Source organism: Brachyistius frenatus, unplaced genomic scaffold (genome assembly GCF_029030835.1).
Source record: "Brachyistius frenatus isolate BFR_SWC_R1_liver_20210118 unplaced genomic scaffold, ASM2903083v1 Contig_15, whole genome shotgun sequence".
Taxonomy (NCBI): domain Eukaryota; kingdom Metazoa; phylum Chordata; class Actinopteri; family Embiotocidae; genus Brachyistius; species Brachyistius frenatus.
Window position 1 is genome coordinate 1,570,180 of NW_027210614.1, and position 18,393 is coordinate 1,588,572.

The following is an 18,393-nucleotide window of genomic DNA, read 5'->3' on the forward strand; positions in this document are numbered from 1 at the left end:
CGCCCATCAGCGTTACAGTTAACGTTCAGCCCGGACCGGAGGACTTCATCACAGTCTGTACCTCCGCCCGAGACTCCCACCCCTGATATGCCAGTGTTCGCTGGACACCATGGGTAAGAGTCGCGTTGTGTGTCGGTGATCGTCAGAGGACTTTAAATCCTGCTCATTGTTTACTGATTTGCTAGCGAGGCTCCGTCCTCTTCCATCGTTCTCGCATCGACTATAAAGAGCTAACGGTTTGTCAGCGTTAGCCACCGAGCTGACGTTGTCGCACTGATCCTCGTCGGCTAAGCGACCGAATAAATGCGCGTAACGTGGCTTTCAATTCATGCGCGTTGTCTGTCACTCATCGTACAAAGCGTGAATTTCACGACGACCCGAGATTATTTTGTTGAGATTGCATATTTTTCGACAAACCTTGCGGAAGGGTACATTTTCTACCTCCCCATCAATGTCGTGCTGCGGTCAGTTTACTCGTGGCAGTCAATGATGACGACTACATGCAATGTTATGACATTGGTGGTCCAGTGGTTTGTGGCGCCACCTAGCGGTATTACTGTGCTGTGCAACAAAGTAACCCTGTAGGCTGGGCTTCATTAATAGTTTATTCACCATTAGTCAATCAGGTTTAGGTCCAAGTCTGAGTAAATAACGCTGTGAACGTGTTCTTGGATGCTGATAATATTTAGATTGGTGATATGATTGGATTGTGTGATTGAGAGTAATTGTGACCAAACGTGTCAGATGTTGTTGTTGTAAAAGATGTCATTAACCTCAAGCTTTCAGGTAAATATTCAGAAACCCGTGCTTTGGGCTTCACTGTGATTTGCTGTATTAAGAATGTGAAGAGTGAAATTCATACGAACATATTCCTATTCGAGCTGAACGGGGGGGCTCAAAGCTATTCTAGGAAACACAGGAAGGGAGGGAGATAGATCCCTGCAATTAATCACTGGGCTACATCACGGAAAACAACTCGCATCTCTAACTATCAAGTGTCCGATAAAATGACACATCTTTGGACTGCGGCAGACAAATAAACAGGGTTATTCTAAAATACATTTAAAAGTTTTTGTGTAGATAACTTGATGCTGATTTTTGCATACAAGGAATTTAATGAATTCATTTTGCCTCAAGCCTTTTTCTGAAATGTACTCAGCCCTGTTGTCAGTCATAACGTAAACATTAAAGTGCATACTAACACAATGTCAGCATCCACACCCTTCTCGTAATTATTTTATATTTTTGACCCTCTATCCCAGAGGCTTGTCATCTGGTTGAACATTCTATTCTTCTATAAAGATATCCAGATAACTTGTAAAACGAATCCCCTCAAACCTGAAATTTCAGCTCCCAAATTTCACCCAAATTAGAACATATTTTATCAAATATTACAGGTGGTGCTTCGCCACGCTGATGGTTTTAGTTTAATGTGGCCAGTTTTGTAGATATCGACATCTTAGAATTTTGTGTCTAAACCGTATTTTCATAGAGTAGATTTGAATTAAAATGAATTCACGTAATTAAAGTATTCAGCATTGACCATAAAAGTAGACACAGCAATGCCACTATCTAAACAATGTGGCCGAATTGACCCATAAACATCAATTGTGCTTTATGAGGCAAATCATTTCCTCTCAGAATCAGAGATATTCACATGAGAGTCCTTGTTATCTGTCTGCCTTGTAATTAGGTCATCACAGATACAGTATGTCAGAATCTGCCGATGCAGATATCTGTCTATGACATATTGTGCCTTCAAGGCAATTTAGGAACAGTGGTGCCATTGAATGGCTTGTCCACCAGAGGGCTTTGACAAGATTTCTTTCAAGTGTAAAATGTCCTACTCATAACATAACTTGATCATAGTTAATTAACAACTAAATGAATGGGTCATTTTAGGTGTATATTTTATAAACAATTTCTCCTGTTTCTATTCAGGAAGGGGAAAAAAAAGTGCATTTTGAAACTATGGCCAAATGCAGCTTCCTGTTGTTTTTTTTTTTTATGGCTGTATAGTCTTTGTGTGATGGCAACACAAATGTATTAGTGTACCTCACTAATCAAGTGTGTAAGTGCAGTAACTGGGGGGAACAAATAGTACTCATTAATTTTCAATATTTGTTTTTATTTACATTTATAATACAAGATTTTCTTGAGAAAACACAAAGTACAGGTTTTGATAGAATAATAATGCAGATAAGGCATTTTATTTTATTATTTGGACCCAATTCTGCTCAAGGTACACTCACTAGCCTTTTTTCTGGAGCTTTTGACTGCATCTGTCTTTATCAGGGATGATGCAAACCTATTAGCTGTTATGGGGTCATGTTTTAGCACCTTTATGACTTATTAACGTTAAACAAGAAAGTTCAATACTGACCTTGAAAATGGGAGTTTAAAAAAAAAAACCCGCCCACTTACTGATATCAAATTACTTGTATCCACTTACTTTCACTTAATTTGTAATGTTTAAAACATACTGTAATGTGTTAGTTACATTAATGCAGATTATTGAAATACTAAATAGGCCTGTATCCTCTTTTAATGACAATCTTGAAATTATCAGCCTAGATATATTTTGATTCATATCATTTTGAGATATCGACCAATTTAGATATTATGACTCCTCTGTGAAGCTACAGGAGCACTGAGTATTTGGACATCTTTGGAGCGTTTTCTATGGCGTTGTATTTTTTTTTTCTTTCTCTCCTGTACGCCTTGAACGCAGCATAGTATCTTGAGCATAACCCCCCCACCCCACCCCTCCCCCACCCTCTGCACATCCCACAATGCTGTTCGGCGTGGCTTCTTTGATTTCACGATAGAGATCAGCTGAGCTCGTGCATCGCTGCAGTGTGCGCGCGGCTGCCAGCGGCTCGGGATCGGAGCAGCTCGGGGCTGCTCGGCGTCTCTCTGGTCGGGCTTGGACATCATTTTAAACCCCCTGATCGGCTGGAGACGGGGCTCTTTTTTTTTTTGAACACAGAAAAGCCGCAAGAATGTGACTCTTTCGTGTTGTCGTTTCTCATTTCTGTTTACCTCCGTGAACGTTCCCGATTCTGCTGATCGAGTTGACGGTTTGATCACGTTTTTTTTTTTTTTTTTTTCCTCCTTCCTTCCGTTCATCATCTGTCCCCTCAGTGCGGAATACACCTGGACTGGTTTCAGGGGAACCGTCAGGACATTACAGTCTTTTTTCTTTCTTTTTTTTTACCGGCAGTGGGCAATAATATGTCCAGGAGGAAACAGACCAACCCCTTCAAAGTTAACTGTAGGTATCCCAGGTATTGTCTCTTTCACGACTTATTCATCCATGTCACGTCCCTCATCCGTGTGCACTTTGGCTGCTTGACAGCAATATGTTGATCTCCGTGCCGACCTGCATTACCAGTTGTCTTCCCTGTTGTCCTCTGCTTGTTATAAATCTTCCAGATGTATGAAACTAAACGCTCTTCGTGACTTACCATCAGATTTTTGTTGTTGTTGTTGTATGTTTCGTTAGCAGCTGACCTTTTTAAATATCACCTAATTTGAGTTTGCATTTAAAAAAAAAAAACAGTTGAAGTTTTCTTCATTGTGTAGTTTGTGTGAGAATACAGCATAAGACTTAAGTGACTGATTTGGGATTTAATTTATTTCTATTAATCTACAATACAATCTTGAGGAGCTATGCAGCTACAGTTGCAAATGTATTAAAAACAAAAGAGACAAATAGTGGGCCTGTTGTTGAAATCATCAAGTCATATAAAATCTCTTATCATGGTGCTGCTCATCAGCTCGATCTCTCGTGCAGTGCGAATGTGTAAATATCTCTCTGTTTGAATTGATAAGTTTGTGTGCAGAGTTTCACAATAATCCGTGTGATGTTATCTCCTTCAGTGTGTCAGGGCTTGTGGCGAACCGTTTTACTGCGTAGATACGTCTCCGCCGTGTTGTTGCAGCCCGATCAGAGCGGACAAGCTTTCCAACTCGTGCACACAGTGGATCTGCATGCTGCTGGTCCAGATACAGCACAAGACTGCAGAAAAGCACACAATGAGCAAGATTACTAATGAAAGCCACTACTATTAAGGAAATGTGCACTTGCCTTGTATTTCAGTGTTTCTGTCAGTCCTCCTGTCCTCCCTTTATAAAATGAGACATCTACAGTGTTTCTTGCTACGTGAACACGATACGGACTTTCGTGTGGACTTTCTGGTATTGATTATCTTCTGGCGAGTTTTTTCTGATGGGCTTAGTGTCCTCGAGCATCTTTTATATCTGTAGGGCCTCCCTGCACACCATCACTGGCACTAATACTTGCATGTACTCCAGTAGAGCCGAAACAATAAGTTGATTAGTTTGTCAGTTGTCATCAATTTTGATAGTTGAGTAATGAGCTGTTTTTCTTTTTAAGCAAATACACCATCTGCAAAAGCAAACACCTCTGGTTTCCAATAATCAGATGTGAGACGTTGCTGCTTGTGTCTGATATATTTGTGAAGTGAGTATTTGGACTGTTGGTGAGACAAAACGAGCTGTTTTAAGATTCTCCTTCATCCAAGTTCTGGTCAATCTAAGTTTTATCCTAAAGCTCCTGGACTCACTCAAAGTTCTCAAAGATGTTTCACCTCTCAGTCCAAAGGCTTCTTCAGCTGTGATGAGAGGTGAAATGTCTTAGACTGACTAAACAAGCTGTTGAATAATGGACCTTGGACCCGGGGGTAATTATTTAAATACATTTTCCGTAATGACTTCAAAATGGTCTCAGATTTAATAAAATCTAAATTTGGATTGAAACAGATGCCAGGAATCCTGAGGAGACCCTGTTGTAGACAAATTGTCGGAGTCCCTGGATGTGAGTGACTTAGCTTCAGGCCTTCTGCCAGGATCCCCTCGCTGGTGGACAGCATGCCAACCTCTTATCTTAAGCAAGTTTTTGGCTCCTGGGGGGGGGATTGCCCAGCATAATCTACTGAGGCAATGGATGCTGCAGCCCTCCTTTCTAAACAGTTAGTTGAAACTGCTGTAGAAATACATCTCTCCCATTGCGACAGCAGTAATCCCTGTAAACTAATGAGCTCATTTGTTGCTCCGTAACACCTACAACAGTCCAGAGTGGGAGCTGAAAACACTCTGGAGGTCTTAATACAGAGTCATGCTGGCATGAGAGAAGAAGACAAACACCACAACAGTTGTTGAGACTTCACCATACCTCCCACTGTGTCACTGTGTTTTGCACACTGACTTTCCTCTGCTTTGCCTTGATTGTTTTACCTGTCTTTTCTCATGAGGCATGAATTGCATGCACAGAGCCCCTCCCCCCTCCTGAGAGGGTCAGACCAGACAGACAGACTGACAGACCAGACAGGCAGGGAGACAGTCTGACAGGCGGGTGGGCTGACACACACACACACACACACACACACACACACACACACACACACACACACACACACACACACACACACACACACACACACACACACAGGGAATTCCAGACAATGCTACAACAGTGCTGTCCATCCAGTTATTTGTGTTCCTCCTTGAGTTTGATGCTCAACAACACGGAGAAGAACCGCAGGACACTTGAGTGCTTTCTGCAGCCGAGTGTCCTGCAGGTTGACAGTTTATAGACATCAGTTTGTTTGACAGTATTGCTGTGGTCTCATAAATATTTTGCACCTAGAAGTAAACATACTGAAAAACTCAACTGCTTCCCTGGTGCCAATCACAACAAACACTTTCATTTCAGAAAAAAACAAATTCTTGAGTATGACGGCACATGTGAATGCAGAAGCGATGCTTTTTGTTATATGTATATATCTACATTGTTTTTTTACGTTGGGAAATGTGAAAAGCGCAGTTTTAAATAGTTTCTCGTACTCCAGTTTCCCTCCAATGTTTTGACTGTTTTTCAGCAGCGCCAATGTTTCCTGATTATTTGTGAAAGTCATGTGATTTCACGATGACGGTCTTCAGGCTGGATCAAAATCCCAGTGTAAATATGTAATTATTCTTTTTGTCGTGTTTGTCAGTGAGACTTTAGGCTCACCTCAGGCACCAAACTAACCATAGAAAGTCAAGATAAGTGTTTAATCACTTCATCTTTTCTGGAGTATGAGGTCACCCGTTAATCAGAGGGAGAATTGATCAGATTGCGGGGCACCATCCTCTTTCTCATCAGTGTGTGTGTGTGTGTGTGTGTGTGTGTGTGTGTGTGTGTGTGTGTGTGTGTGTGTGTGTGTGTGTGTGTGTGTGTGTGTGTGTGTAAGACAAGGGGCCCCAGCACTTCCTGCAGATTCAGACAGTGTTGTGTGTCTGCATGTGTGTTTTGGAGGGGAGGGCAGCTGAAAAAGGAGAAGGAGGGGCCTTTGAATTCAACAGGACCCCTGTTGCTTGGTGTTTGAGTGGAGTTTTGGCATTCTGTCTTTTGTCTGTTTTGTTTTGCACTCTAACCCCACACACACACACACACACACACACACACACACACACACACACACACACACACACACACACACACACACACACACACACACACACACACACACACACACACACCTCCCCTCCCCTCTCCCTCTTCTGTGTGTCTGTTGGCTGATGAGTTTGTCTCTTTGTCTGGATTCAGTCAGACACTGCGTCACCTCCTGCCTACAGACACACAGACTCAGAGATAACATCACAGTGGCAGAGACCGAAGGGGGGTGTGGGGGGGGAGGAGGGAGGAGAGACAGATGTACAGACAGAGCCCTAGCAGTGGGGGGATGGGTATCTCTCACACATCAATCATTGGCTATGTGCCGAGAAGCCAGCTTGTTGTAGTAGTTCATAGTTCAATACCCTCTCTACCACTGCTGATGAATGTTTGGGTCTCTGGGAAAAAGACCCAAACAGTGTTCACATACCAACTCACCAGGAGCTGAACAGCACAACAACAAACCTCAAGATTATACTTCTGGCTTCACAGACACAGAGACACACAGAGAGAGATAGAGAGTGTGTGTGTGTGTGTGTGTGTGTGTGTGTGTGTGTGTGTGTGTGTGTGTGTGTGTGTGTGTGTGTGTGTGTGTGTGTGTGTGTACCTCAGGATTGTAATGAGGGCTGTAATTACCTGTCTGTCTCAGGTAAAGTGAAGTCAGGATCTCTCTCATCTCTCATCGGTGTTAATGGAGACAGAGAGCACAAGGGAAGGAAATTGGATTTTAAGCCATCATTAATTTTAGATATCTGTAGTGGGATGTTCCTACGGTGCGAATGCCAAAAGATGCCTTCACCAAAACGGCCTCCAAATCAAGCAGCACTTCCAGTCAAATACAGGTTTGCAGGGTCAGGTGCTTAAGCAGAGAAGTGGAAGCATCCTGCAACCAAATGTGCGACTACATAACAAAGATGGAAATGAGACACATATGGGCTGTCATGGTATGAGAAGCCTTGTCCTCCCCCTCTGAGCTGATGGTATAGCTATGGAGGTAGTCAGAGCTAGATGTAAGCAGGGTGGACAGAGGGCGAGCCAGGCTGTTCAGTGTGTGGGTGGTACTGGGAGAGAGAGAGAGAAACATGGAGGAGCTAGGCAGTTAGCTGGAGGAGAGGAGTGCAGGCTGCTTCCCCGTGGGACTGCATGGCTGTTGGAACAGCGAGCATGTATCTGCCAGCATATACGTGTGTGGAAAAAGTGGGGGTTGGGATGCAAATGAAGTTGTGCCTGCATATATGTCATTGGGTTTGCCTTGTTGGTTCAGCATGGGGGTTGTGTTTCAGGCTTCCTGTGAAGAAGCTCTTCATTGTGAGTGATTCCCAAAAGTCTCAGGGGGAAAAAAAAAAATGCAGAATTGCATCAATAATTTACCGTCTGAGACAGCGTTGTTTTTGGTGGACTGTGTTGTCCTGATCATAGGTTTTACGTATATCTGCAAATTATATTACTGTAATAGTCTCTGCCAGTTGGTGTTCAATCAAATAGAAAATTGTTATTTATTATTATTATTATTATTTATTTAGTGTTAATTATTATAAAAGCTTGGACAAAACCAGAACACTCAGCTATAGGTGAATGCACTGGTATAGAAAAATTCATACCTTCTTGTGGTATGCTATGACAGTAGGTGATGTTGCTATGGCGATAAAGCACTTTTATGCTGAATGCAACGTATGGGTAAAAAGGTGGCAGACTTCATTTATTGAAGTGTTATGAATCAGCTCATTGTAAGGAGTGTTATTTTTTTTTTCCGTCGGGAGGGGGTGGCGCCACCACAGATACACTTACTGTATGTTCTGCCTGTGCGGTTTATGGTATGCAGGACACTGCAGTGCATCATCACACAAAAACTGTTTTCTAAATTATGAAACTTGACGGAAAGGTTTGGTCTCCCGTTCATGTGCTGCAGACATTTTCAGCTGTAAACATAAAGTATTTTCAGTTCTTTAGTCTGTCACATCATCAATTGATCGATTCATCCTTCGTCTTTCATTGTTCTAATAAAGGGGCCAATACACGATCTCTGAGTATCGACAGCTTTACATTATCACATGTTGTTATCTCCATCACTCCTAGTGTTGAGCAAAGTGTACAGCTATGCTAGTAACCGAGGGGACAATTGTTGCTGGCATACCAGGTGTCACCTGACTGCACTCCTCACTTTTAGACTGTTTACAGTCGGCATTAACATCCGTCCTGGGTGACCCAATCACAAGCGGTCAGCTCAGAACAGGTGTGAACGCACCCGAGTAGCTTTGACATCCAATCTGCTCTGACCACGTTCTTTCACATATGTGAACGCAAATGCGTCCCGGACCACATTGAAGGACCGCCTACTCAACTGATGTCCAATGAATAAATAATGACATAATAGGTATCTCTCACATGTACCACATGTTACCGTCACCTCACAGCAGGTTCATTAGTACATGAACTCGTGGCTATAAAGCTGCTATGTGACGCCTGTTCCACCAAAGCCTCGTCAAGGTTTACTTTTTCTCCGCCCCCTCGCACAGTTCATTTATCCACCGCAGCGCAGGACCGACTCTCTCAAACCCAAAACAGTCTGAGCCTGAACCACATGGGGCTTGACAGTTCAGATCGGGAATTGCAAACTCGCCGTACTTTTATTCAGACGTGAAATACTCCTGATAAACATGAAATGAGGCTGCAGAGACGAGTCGGATCCAATCACAAGAGGGCACTGATCATGCCAGGTGTGAGTGGCTGAACGTATAAGAGCTGTCCACTTGTGATTGGATCACGCAGGTGTGAACAATCTATTTCTCTACTGTGAGAACAGCCCATAGTACTCACTGGAAACAAACATCGCTCTGACTGTTGCTGTCTTTGTGTTTTCAGGGCCATTCCACACTTCAGGCATCACAGGACTTCAGCACACTATTAACATGGATGGCAGGGACGAGTTCACCGAAGACAGTGAATGCTGCAGCAACAACTCCCAGGAGGTCCACGGGCAGGATAGCCTCTCAGGTACAGGATGGAGGGACGGGATGGGACGGGGAAGCACCGGATGCACTCTGTAGGCACGTCTTCGGACCGTGGGGTGTTAGTGAGAGTAAGCCCTGCTCTGTGTTCTGTTGTCTGTCTGTATTGATAGGGCTATGTTTGCCTCCATAGAAGACAGCGATAGTGACCTTGACAACCACGGTGAAGACTCGTCCTCCAACACCTCTGCCGACGACCACATGACCACCAAGAGAACACAGTGCCGCCTACAGGGAGCGGGAGTCAAAGAGGTGAGAGGGCACAGTCACACCAAACTAACACACAAATTGTCTGGAGTCACAGAGGCAACTTTGATCATCATGTTTTTTATGATTGTACCACTTCTGTTCATAGTGGTATTTTATATTTCTTTGACAATATTTTGCCCTTTCTTTAATTAGTTTGAATACTGCTCATACGTTACACTGCAGGCGACCGTGAACAGAGTTTTGTGTGTGAAATGATCGAACAAACAAAGACTCCAGAAAGAAAAATGTTTGATAATGCTTTGCCCCGCATCTCTGTGCAGGTCACCTGTTTCATTTTGAGACATGTGGTTTATAAAACGAGGTGATTGTCGTGGCAAGACTTGCGTGGGCAGGAAAAAATGATCAACTTAATAGCGGCAGGGTTTTTTTTTTGTCCAACTTTGCTCCACCAGTTGTGCATGAAACATCAGTTGATGTGAATACTGATTTGCATGCAGATGTCCACTCTGTGTTTAATGTTTATAACAGGAGCGTATGCTTCTGCAGTGTCTTTTGCAGTTTTAACATGTTTAGTTAAAAGTGGATGAACATGTCCATTTAACGGTGGATTCACAGCAGATGATCTGAATGAACTTCTGTGGTGGTGAGCAAGAACAGGAAGTGCTGATGTGTTATCTGATATTTTCAAAGTATTTCCTCCTCATTCAAATTGTGAAAGACAAACCATGCTTCACATAATCATAAACTGCTCAGACAGAAATGTTGTACTTGTGTGGCATCCTTTTTATTTGTCTTTATTGTATAAACGATTTTTTTTTTTAAATAGCATCAGTATTTGGTATTGTTTTCTTAAACATCCATTTAAAATGTTTTACTCTTTTGAGATCTCTCTTGTTGAATGAGTAAAATTGATAGATACATCTTCATTAAAATGTCCTATGACCATTGAGTACTTTTGTAAGGTGTGACAACTTGTGACTTTTAAAATCTACGACTATGTTAATAAGAAAACAAAAAGAAAAGCACTTCATTTAAATAGACACATGTGGTTTCAGCCAATATGTTTCTTCCCTGGACCGTCTGTTTGAAAAGGGTTTTCTGTATTGCAGCATCATGTCACTATCAGTCAGTTATTGTGGCTTGGGATCATTTCGCTTCGTCATGGACTCAACACATCATCAAACACTTGTGAAAGTGCTTCACGTGGAAACTTGTGAAACTCGTAGTGGCATGTCTTCAGTCTGGTGCTTAAACCAAATGAATAGTGATTATTGCACAAATAACGGTAAATTTGAATGTGTGAATAGCTCAAAAAAAGTCTTTTAATCTGCTTCTACTTTTAGATCTGTTGTCTTAACTGCCAGAATGCATTTGATATCCAGGTATAGAGTTGTGATGCACAGTGGGTGTACTTCACATATACAGCCGGTTTTGCTCTAAAAGGTGTTTTTAATGGACTCAACTTTCCTCAGGAGAGTGAGGAAGGGGCCGACCACGGCATCAACTTCGTTTGTCCTCTCTGCACACTGGATTTCAGCAGCCCCGAGAAGCTCATCTCCCATGTCTACCAGGTGAGAACAACGTTATCTCACCTTTCCTGATCCAGTACAGAACCATCAAAATAACAAGCGGCTTTAGAAAATGAATTGCAGCGTGTTTCTAATACATCAACGGCAGATCAGATGTTCACCATCAGAACTTCATTGAAATGCAGGTGAAGGTGTTAACTCGTCTGATTCAAGCTTGTTTACGTTTTCACGTCACTTCACAGGAGTCTTTCTTTGCAATGTTTTTTTTATGAGAACCGCAAATTGTAATAATGTCTAAACCAATCAAAGTTTTTTTTTTTTTTTTTAATTAGTACATCCTTATGTTAGTTACTGTTAAAGTTGTCAAGTAATCACATTCAGGAATGTTGCAGTGGTTAATTGCAAGACTCAAATTATTTGTAGTAATTGAAATGTTCAGTCATTCAAGTAAAACAATTTTGTTATTTATTCTTTTATTCAATCATGTTTCACAATCACAATTGATTGAGTGGCATTTGTTTTCAATTTAGAGCAGTTGGGTTTTTTTCTTGAAAAATGTCTAAACTTGTAATGCTTATAGCATGCATAGTGCGGTGCATTACAACCACACCCTCAATTTCCACTAATATTTTGCAGCAATTGGGAAATGAAATGTTGGTAATATTATTAAAAGCACCTTCATTAATTCAATTAGGTCATTAATATGTGTTAACATGTTTCCATTGTTGTGTTGTAAAGGTGCACAAGCAGAAAAGTGCTGCGGCTTGTTCAGCAATTCCCTCTTAATGATAATATAATTTGTTGTGGATCATTTTGTTCTTTACACATTTTGAGAACCAACTTCAACAAAAAAAGTATTGGGTTTTCATCCTTTAATGTTGTCGTTGAGTTCCTGGTTCTTCTCTTGTTTTGCTGCCTTTAACAGCACACGACTATGATGAGCAACACCAAGAGCTATGTGTGCCCAGTGTGTGGGCGAGCCCTGAGTTCGCCTGGCTCACTTGGCCGGCATCTTCTCATCCACTCCGAGGACCGCCTCTCCAACTGTGCTGTCTGTGGTGCACGCTTCACCGACACCAACAACTTTAACAGGTTCGGCTCATCTCTGCTGCAGCGCTGGTCTCGGGGCCTTCATGCAGATTGTTGGCAACGTTTTTTTTGTGTGTGTTTTTTTGTTTTTTTAATGTGTCGTCGCCGAGCTTATTATTATTATTACGACCTTCAAAGTCTCTCTGTTTAAGTGGATAAAAGACAAATAATAAATTATATCTGATAATATAAAGTACAGTGTCCCCCTCCCCCTGTAGTTTTTATTAATCGTATAGCACTTCAAACAATATCTCAAGGTCAAGATGCCTACAACAGAATTCTTTATCAGCCTTGAACAAAGACAGCAGATTCACAAGGAGAAACTGTTATAATGATGCTGTGTAATTCCTCATAGAACATCAAAATAGGATTTTGGCAGGAGTGTAATGAATACATCAGAAAATAAAGTGAAGGCCACAATCCTTCACCAGAAAAATATTTAGGTTGTAAAACAGTCAAGACTCTGAATCGTCAGAAAATGAAGTGAAAAGATGTCTTTCCTACAGAACTCGGACACAACAGAGCAGTGGTTCTCCAAGTGTGAGATTAGGCAGAACATGAGGGATGAATAAAATTAGTACCATGACAGATTTAATGGAAATAAACTTGCATGTTGCTTAGCAACTAGCATTACATTTCAAATATAAACAGCACTGGCAAGGTCAGGATGCATAGTTGAAAAATAAGCGGAGAGAAGAATCCTGAGCTATTTTAGTTGGCAGAAGCAGGTGTTACACCGAACACCATGTTCACTGATATTAACTCAGAGGGAACATTAGAAAAGACGCATCATCGATGTGTTTTGAAAAGCCATTCTGATGTTGTTCTAGCAACGTATAGTAAAATAACTGAATAAGCATCTAGCACACGTTTTTAGTGTTATCTGACAATAGTCACCTCCTGGTTGGCTGTTAACGGTGTCGGAAACTTTTCTCTCAGCTCAGCAGAGGTCATGTGACGCACCGCCTCGTTCATCTCGAAAACAACTAGTTTGTAAAATGAGTACGATGAAAACAACCATCGTTTCCCATTTGGACAAAATGATTTCACATGATATGATCAACAGCAGCTTGATCGATGACGCTAAAATGGAGTAAAACACGTGACCACGCGGACCAGGTGGTTGTAACAAGCTGTTGGCGAGTGGCTGACAAGAATACGAGACAACATTACTGGCTGTCAAACTGATGTATTTAGTCTCTGCTCCAGACGGTTGGAAACTGATAGAAGCACTTTTATTATTAAGTATGCACAATAAAAAGTGATTATTGGCTCTGGACGTGAAAAGTAAAGCATGAATCTAAACAACCAAAAACTATATTCAACGTAGAAAGAAGCTTCTAACATAGAGAAGTGTGTCTAGCAAACATTGAATCAGGGATGTGATGCTTCCAGTAGAACTGTCACTCCAGAAGGACGGAGGTTTCACTCTTACCAAGATGATTAATGCTGTATCCTGTTTCAGGGAGAAGCTAAAAGATGTCCTGGACACAACCAGGATGGATGTCAGCAGTGGAGGGGACACCTGTTCCCTGTCCAGCAGCCCCATGAGCAGCCCGGGCACCGGCACTCACTCCTGCCACGGACCGGGCCCAAGCCCCAGCTCATGTCAGGGTCCTCGCTCATGTCAAGCGCCTGAACCCAATCCCAACCTATGTCAAGCCCATCGTACCTGCCAGGGACCGGGCCACATCTCCAGCCCATGTCAAGGCCCCAGAACATGTCATGTCCATGACCCGGGATCTGGACCGTGCTCAGGCTCTGACCAAGGACCCTCCTTCCCTTCACTGCCCGACAGTCTCCTCTCTGAAGGGCCGTCACTCGCATCTATCCCCGACGCCCTCAGCTCCTCTTCCTCCAGCCTTCCTCCGATCCCTGACATCCTGAGCCCTATGCCGGTGTACCCTGCCGGAGTGCTGCTGGTGTGCAACAGCTGCGTGGCCTACCAGCAGTTGGTGGAGGCCCAGTCGCCGATGCGAAAATGGGCTCTGCGCAGGAAGAACGAACCGTTGGAGGCTCGCATGCAGCGTCTGGAGCGCGAGCGCACGGCCAAGAAGAACAAGCGGGCGTGCGAGTCGGAAGAAGAGAAGGAAATCAGGAGGCTGCGGGACCGCGAGGCCAAACGCATGCAGAGGATGCAGGAGTCGGAGGAGCAGCGGGCACGCAGGCTGCAGAGAGACAGGGAGGCCATGCGTCTGAAGAGGGCCAACGAGACCCCGGAGAAGAGGCAGGCCAGGCTGATCCGCGAGAGGGAGGCAAAGAGGATCAAGCGACGCCTGGAGAAGATCGACCCGGCTCTGAGGACGCAGATAGAGCACGACCCCGCTGCGATGGCTGCCCTCACAGCAGACATGAGTCTATTTCAGTTCCCCTGCCCCATGCCTGTCCCTTCCATTGATAACGGCCTGTTCATGAAGCTGCCCTAATTGGACCGGGCTACTTGGAGGGGGAACCAACTGGCTTCGAGCAGCATCATTAACCTCTGCACTGCACCGTCAGGCTGCCGTGGTCACGGCGGACCGTTCCTTGCCGGTTTAACTCCCAGCCTGTGTCGAACAGCTCCACAAACAAACTGCTCTGTTAAATACAGCAACAACTTCTTCGGTTTCTAATTTATTACATCTAGAAAACTCTGCGAACAGGGTTGAGAATGTTTCATATTGTATGGATGATGACATAAGCGCATGTTGTAAAGAGATTTATCTGTTTGTCAGTGGACCAGCAGATTTAACACAGTTCATTCTAGTAGGAGCAGTTTTACCTCCCCGGAGGGAAAAAAAATCTTTTGCACATGGACCTTAAGTGATGGGAAGCGGGGACTTTGTAGCCACAGCCCCCTCCTCTCTGGTCCACTCCGCCAGCCCAGTGACTCGGATTTACCGGTAGCTACACCTCTCTCTTCAAGCTGCTACCGTGGGTCCCTGGGAAGTTCGTGTTCAGTCCAACTACCTCAGCCGGCGCCGTGGCGGCGCCTTCTCTGTCCCGTGGCTCACTGCGTTCCAACTCCAAGCTTCCAAAGCTCTACATGTACTGTACACCACTACACAGGATGCAGGTTGTTTTCCACAATTTGTTTTGTATGTATTTGTCATTCAGGCATTTTAATAGGCCACAAACATTCATAGAAGCAACTGATTTACCAACGCCAACGTTCAACATGTATTTTTCAGCGTTAATGTAAACAGGAGCCTTAAAGGTCCCATATTTAAAATGTTTCCATAAGAAGGTCTTTTTGTGGTTTTATGTACCAAAAGCCATTTTAATAGTTTTACGTCTCCTCCCTTGAGCTTCTCTCTGGAGCACAGCGGCACATTGATTATTATCATTGATCCGCTCTTCTGATTGGCTGCCTGTTTTTGATTGACACACGCCCAAGCCAACTGAAGGTTTCCTGTGGTCTTGTAGCTAGCTGCAAGACAGAATGAATGCGTTGTTTTTAAGTGTTAGTTTGTGACATCACACACTTCTTGGAAGTCCAAACCGATGGTTCAAATGTCAGTGTTTCTGAATATATCGACTGTGTGCATTTCTAATTGGACTGAATATTTGACACTTTCACAGTATTCATAGACCTTCTACACCCGCTTGGTAAGTAAAGAAGAAAGGGAAATTTGAATTCATACAGTATGGGACCTTTAACAGATGAATGTTGAATGTTTGTCCTATTGAAAACATCTGCGTTGGTCGACATTCCCCTCATCTTAATGCATTCGCCTCTTTACATTCTCTTTGCCAAGATTTCAATCTCTTTCCTTTTTTTTTTTTTTTTTTTTTTTTTTTTTACACCGAATATTTTGCCAATGTCATTTATTTTGTACTTTCTGTTACAGAGCTTTTCTCTGGCTCACAAAAACTCAGTCTGTGCTGCTGTTATTGTACTGTACAATACATTAGTTACCTCTTGTATATTTTGGGCTCATTGTGTTAAGGAATATTGCGGTAAAAGGTGGTTGCAATGACACAGTATCTAACATGTTACCTGTTGACCTCAGAATTTGTTACTTTACTTGAATTCTGCCCGTTAAGATGCATTCGTGTTCCTGATTTCTGAGTAAATAACGTGAAAGTGGGAGGGAAAGTATCACGCAAAGGTAATGCAACCTCTGCTTTGTGCAATTTGTGTAGCACTCACATGCTTTGTAAGGCTGCAGTACCTTCAAAATGTCTAAACAGTACCACTTAAGTTTATTTTTCTATGTCCGCATCTCAGCAGAAATATTGACTCGCCTAACAGGTGGAAATTATTAACACGAACAAAACAATGTTTCTCTTTTTCTTTTCTCATCCGTTACTGAGCACTGGGGCTAATTTCATGACACATACAGCCCATACCTGGAGATTTGAATAATCTATATTCATTAACCTCATTCCAGCACATATTTATGCAATATGATGTGAATATATTTTTCTTGTGAAAGTGTTCGGGGTTACGTAGTTGGTACAAAACTGTTTTAACTAGAGGCCATGTTTGGATATCCCTTGTTTCATTTCCTGCCTGTTTTTCTTGACTTTGCTTCTCCAGATGCAAAACATTTACAGCGTCAAATGAGTAGTTTCAGAAATATTCTATCAGAGACGAGGACGAGTAGTGGTTCTGTTCGAGGCACTCCTAGACGAGAGTCTGTCTACCCGCCCGTTTGTCACAGCAAAATTAATGAAGAAAAACATATATATATATCTATAGAGGGACTTCTGGTTTCATCCTCAGAGGCTTTTCTAGGAGTGCATCAAACCTCTATGCAACAGATGTGGTATTTATTAAGGGACACAACTTTCACTTTTCACTGAAACTATGCAGAATGGGACTTTAATTTAAACAAACTTCAAAGTATAGAATTCAGCTTCTCAGGCAATTTAACTCAGTGAGAGGGCTCAGAGCCTAGATACAACACCCTGGTCCGTAGGTTTCACTCACAGACCTGTCATATCATGTGACGGGAACCCTTTTAGGCAGTTTGTGTGACTTTTCTCGAGACACTTTGTCCTCTGAAGTTTGTTTTCTCTTCCTAGCTCAGCACATAAAAAGCAACAGGGTCTCACTGCCATCCTATTCATGACACACTACCCAGGGCAGATCAGTGCTCTCAACAAAGGCTTCAGGTGTCATTTATTTCTCTCCACTCTCAGACTATGAATACTAGGTATTCTCAGAGGTTGCTCTTTGAAATTGCTGTGATCCCCTTTGTCCTGCAGTGGAATAATGGGACAGAAGACGTCAGCGTCTGTGGTCTGACATACTATTGCAAAGGACGTACTGCGGACTCTGAAGTGACGTTACGAGCACCGCTCTCAGTTTGGATTAGGTAAGCACTGCATGTCGTGAAACTGCACTTGTCCTAGAATGGTTCAATATGAGCTTGTGTTCTACTGTTAGTTTATGCCTGCCTGTTTTTTACAGTTTACTCATTCAAATGTTAAAAATGTTGGCCTTTCTGTATTAATTCTATCAGGATTTTCTCTCGATGTCCATGTTTACAACGTAAATCTTTCTGAACAAGGCCAAATGAATGAGCTACACTGCTAATGACAACATGCTCGTTGTGATATCAATGCATTCTGACTGGATGGCACTTTGGGGGACGCCATCCTCTGTTACTGGATCAACAGATGTACAGATCTTGATGAAACCTGGTAAAGAATGTGGAAATAAAAATTGAATTTATTACAATGTTGGTTCAGCATTGTTTCCCTCAGCTTTGCCTTTTGTATTATATACACAAGCACACAATTATTTGAATGGACCGACTTCTCTATCAGTGAAGGCATCAACACACCTCCTGAACTCAGCTTAACATTACTTAACATTTTGATGTATCTCACTTTTGTTCTTTGTACTTTTACGCCACTGAATTTAAAATCAATACAGAGATGTTTTTATGAAAGCGGAACTGTAAAATGAAACCATTTAGAGTGAAGTTGAAATGCAAATACGTTTTCCCTGAAATATTTCTCTTGTGGGGTTTGAATTTACCTCTTGAAAAATGTTAATGGCTTTTCAGGTGGGTAGATTTCAAAATCCCAGTGCCGATATAGTTAAGTACATTCAAGTTGCTCAAATTGTTTCATCAAATTCAAAATTGATACAATAAGATTTAAA

General features: G+C 42.6%; 1 protein-coding gene across 6 annotated transcripts; it reads left to right on the forward strand.

The window, feature by feature from the left end:
• The first annotated feature begins 10 nt into the window (after positions 1 to 10).
• On the forward strand, positions 11 to 17,989 carry znf821 (zinc finger protein 821). 6 transcript variants are annotated; one of them, XM_069693499.1, is made up of 6 exons: positions 11 to 113; positions 9,323 to 9,454; positions 9,602 to 9,720; positions 11,151 to 11,249; positions 12,133 to 12,299; positions 13,762 to 17,989. In XM_069693499.1, the coding sequence occupies exons 1-6, from the start codon at positions 110 to 112 to the stop codon at positions 14,720 to 14,722; spliced, it is 1,482 nt and encodes a 493-aa protein (XP_069549600.1). In that variant the 5' UTR covers positions 11 to 109; the 3' UTR covers positions 14,723 to 17,989. The 6 variants fall into 6 exon arrangements, with proteins under 6 accessions (XP_069549600.1, XP_069549598.1, XP_069549599.1 ...); XM_069693497.1 differs by lacking the exon at positions 11 to 113 and adding an exon at positions 3,134 to 3,274; XM_069693498.1 differs by lacking the exon at positions 11 to 113 and adding an exon at positions 3,134 to 3,274 and having other exon boundaries at positions 9,605 to 9,720.
• The last annotated feature ends 404 nt before the right edge of the window (positions 17,990 to 18,393 follow it).

Coding starts and splice junctions, on each gene's coding strand:
- znf821 (XM_069693497.1), top strand. CDS start 3,235: ATGTCCAGGAGGAAACAGACCAACCCCTTCAAAGTTAACT. Junction 3,275..9,322: donor CAACCCCTTCAAAGTTAACT/GTAGGTATCCCA, acceptor TTGTGTTTTCAG/GGCCATTCCACACTTCAGGC. Junction 12,300..13,761: donor GACACCAACAACTTTAACAG/GTTCGGCTCATC, acceptor ATCCTGTTTCAG/GGAGAAGCTAAAAGATGTCC.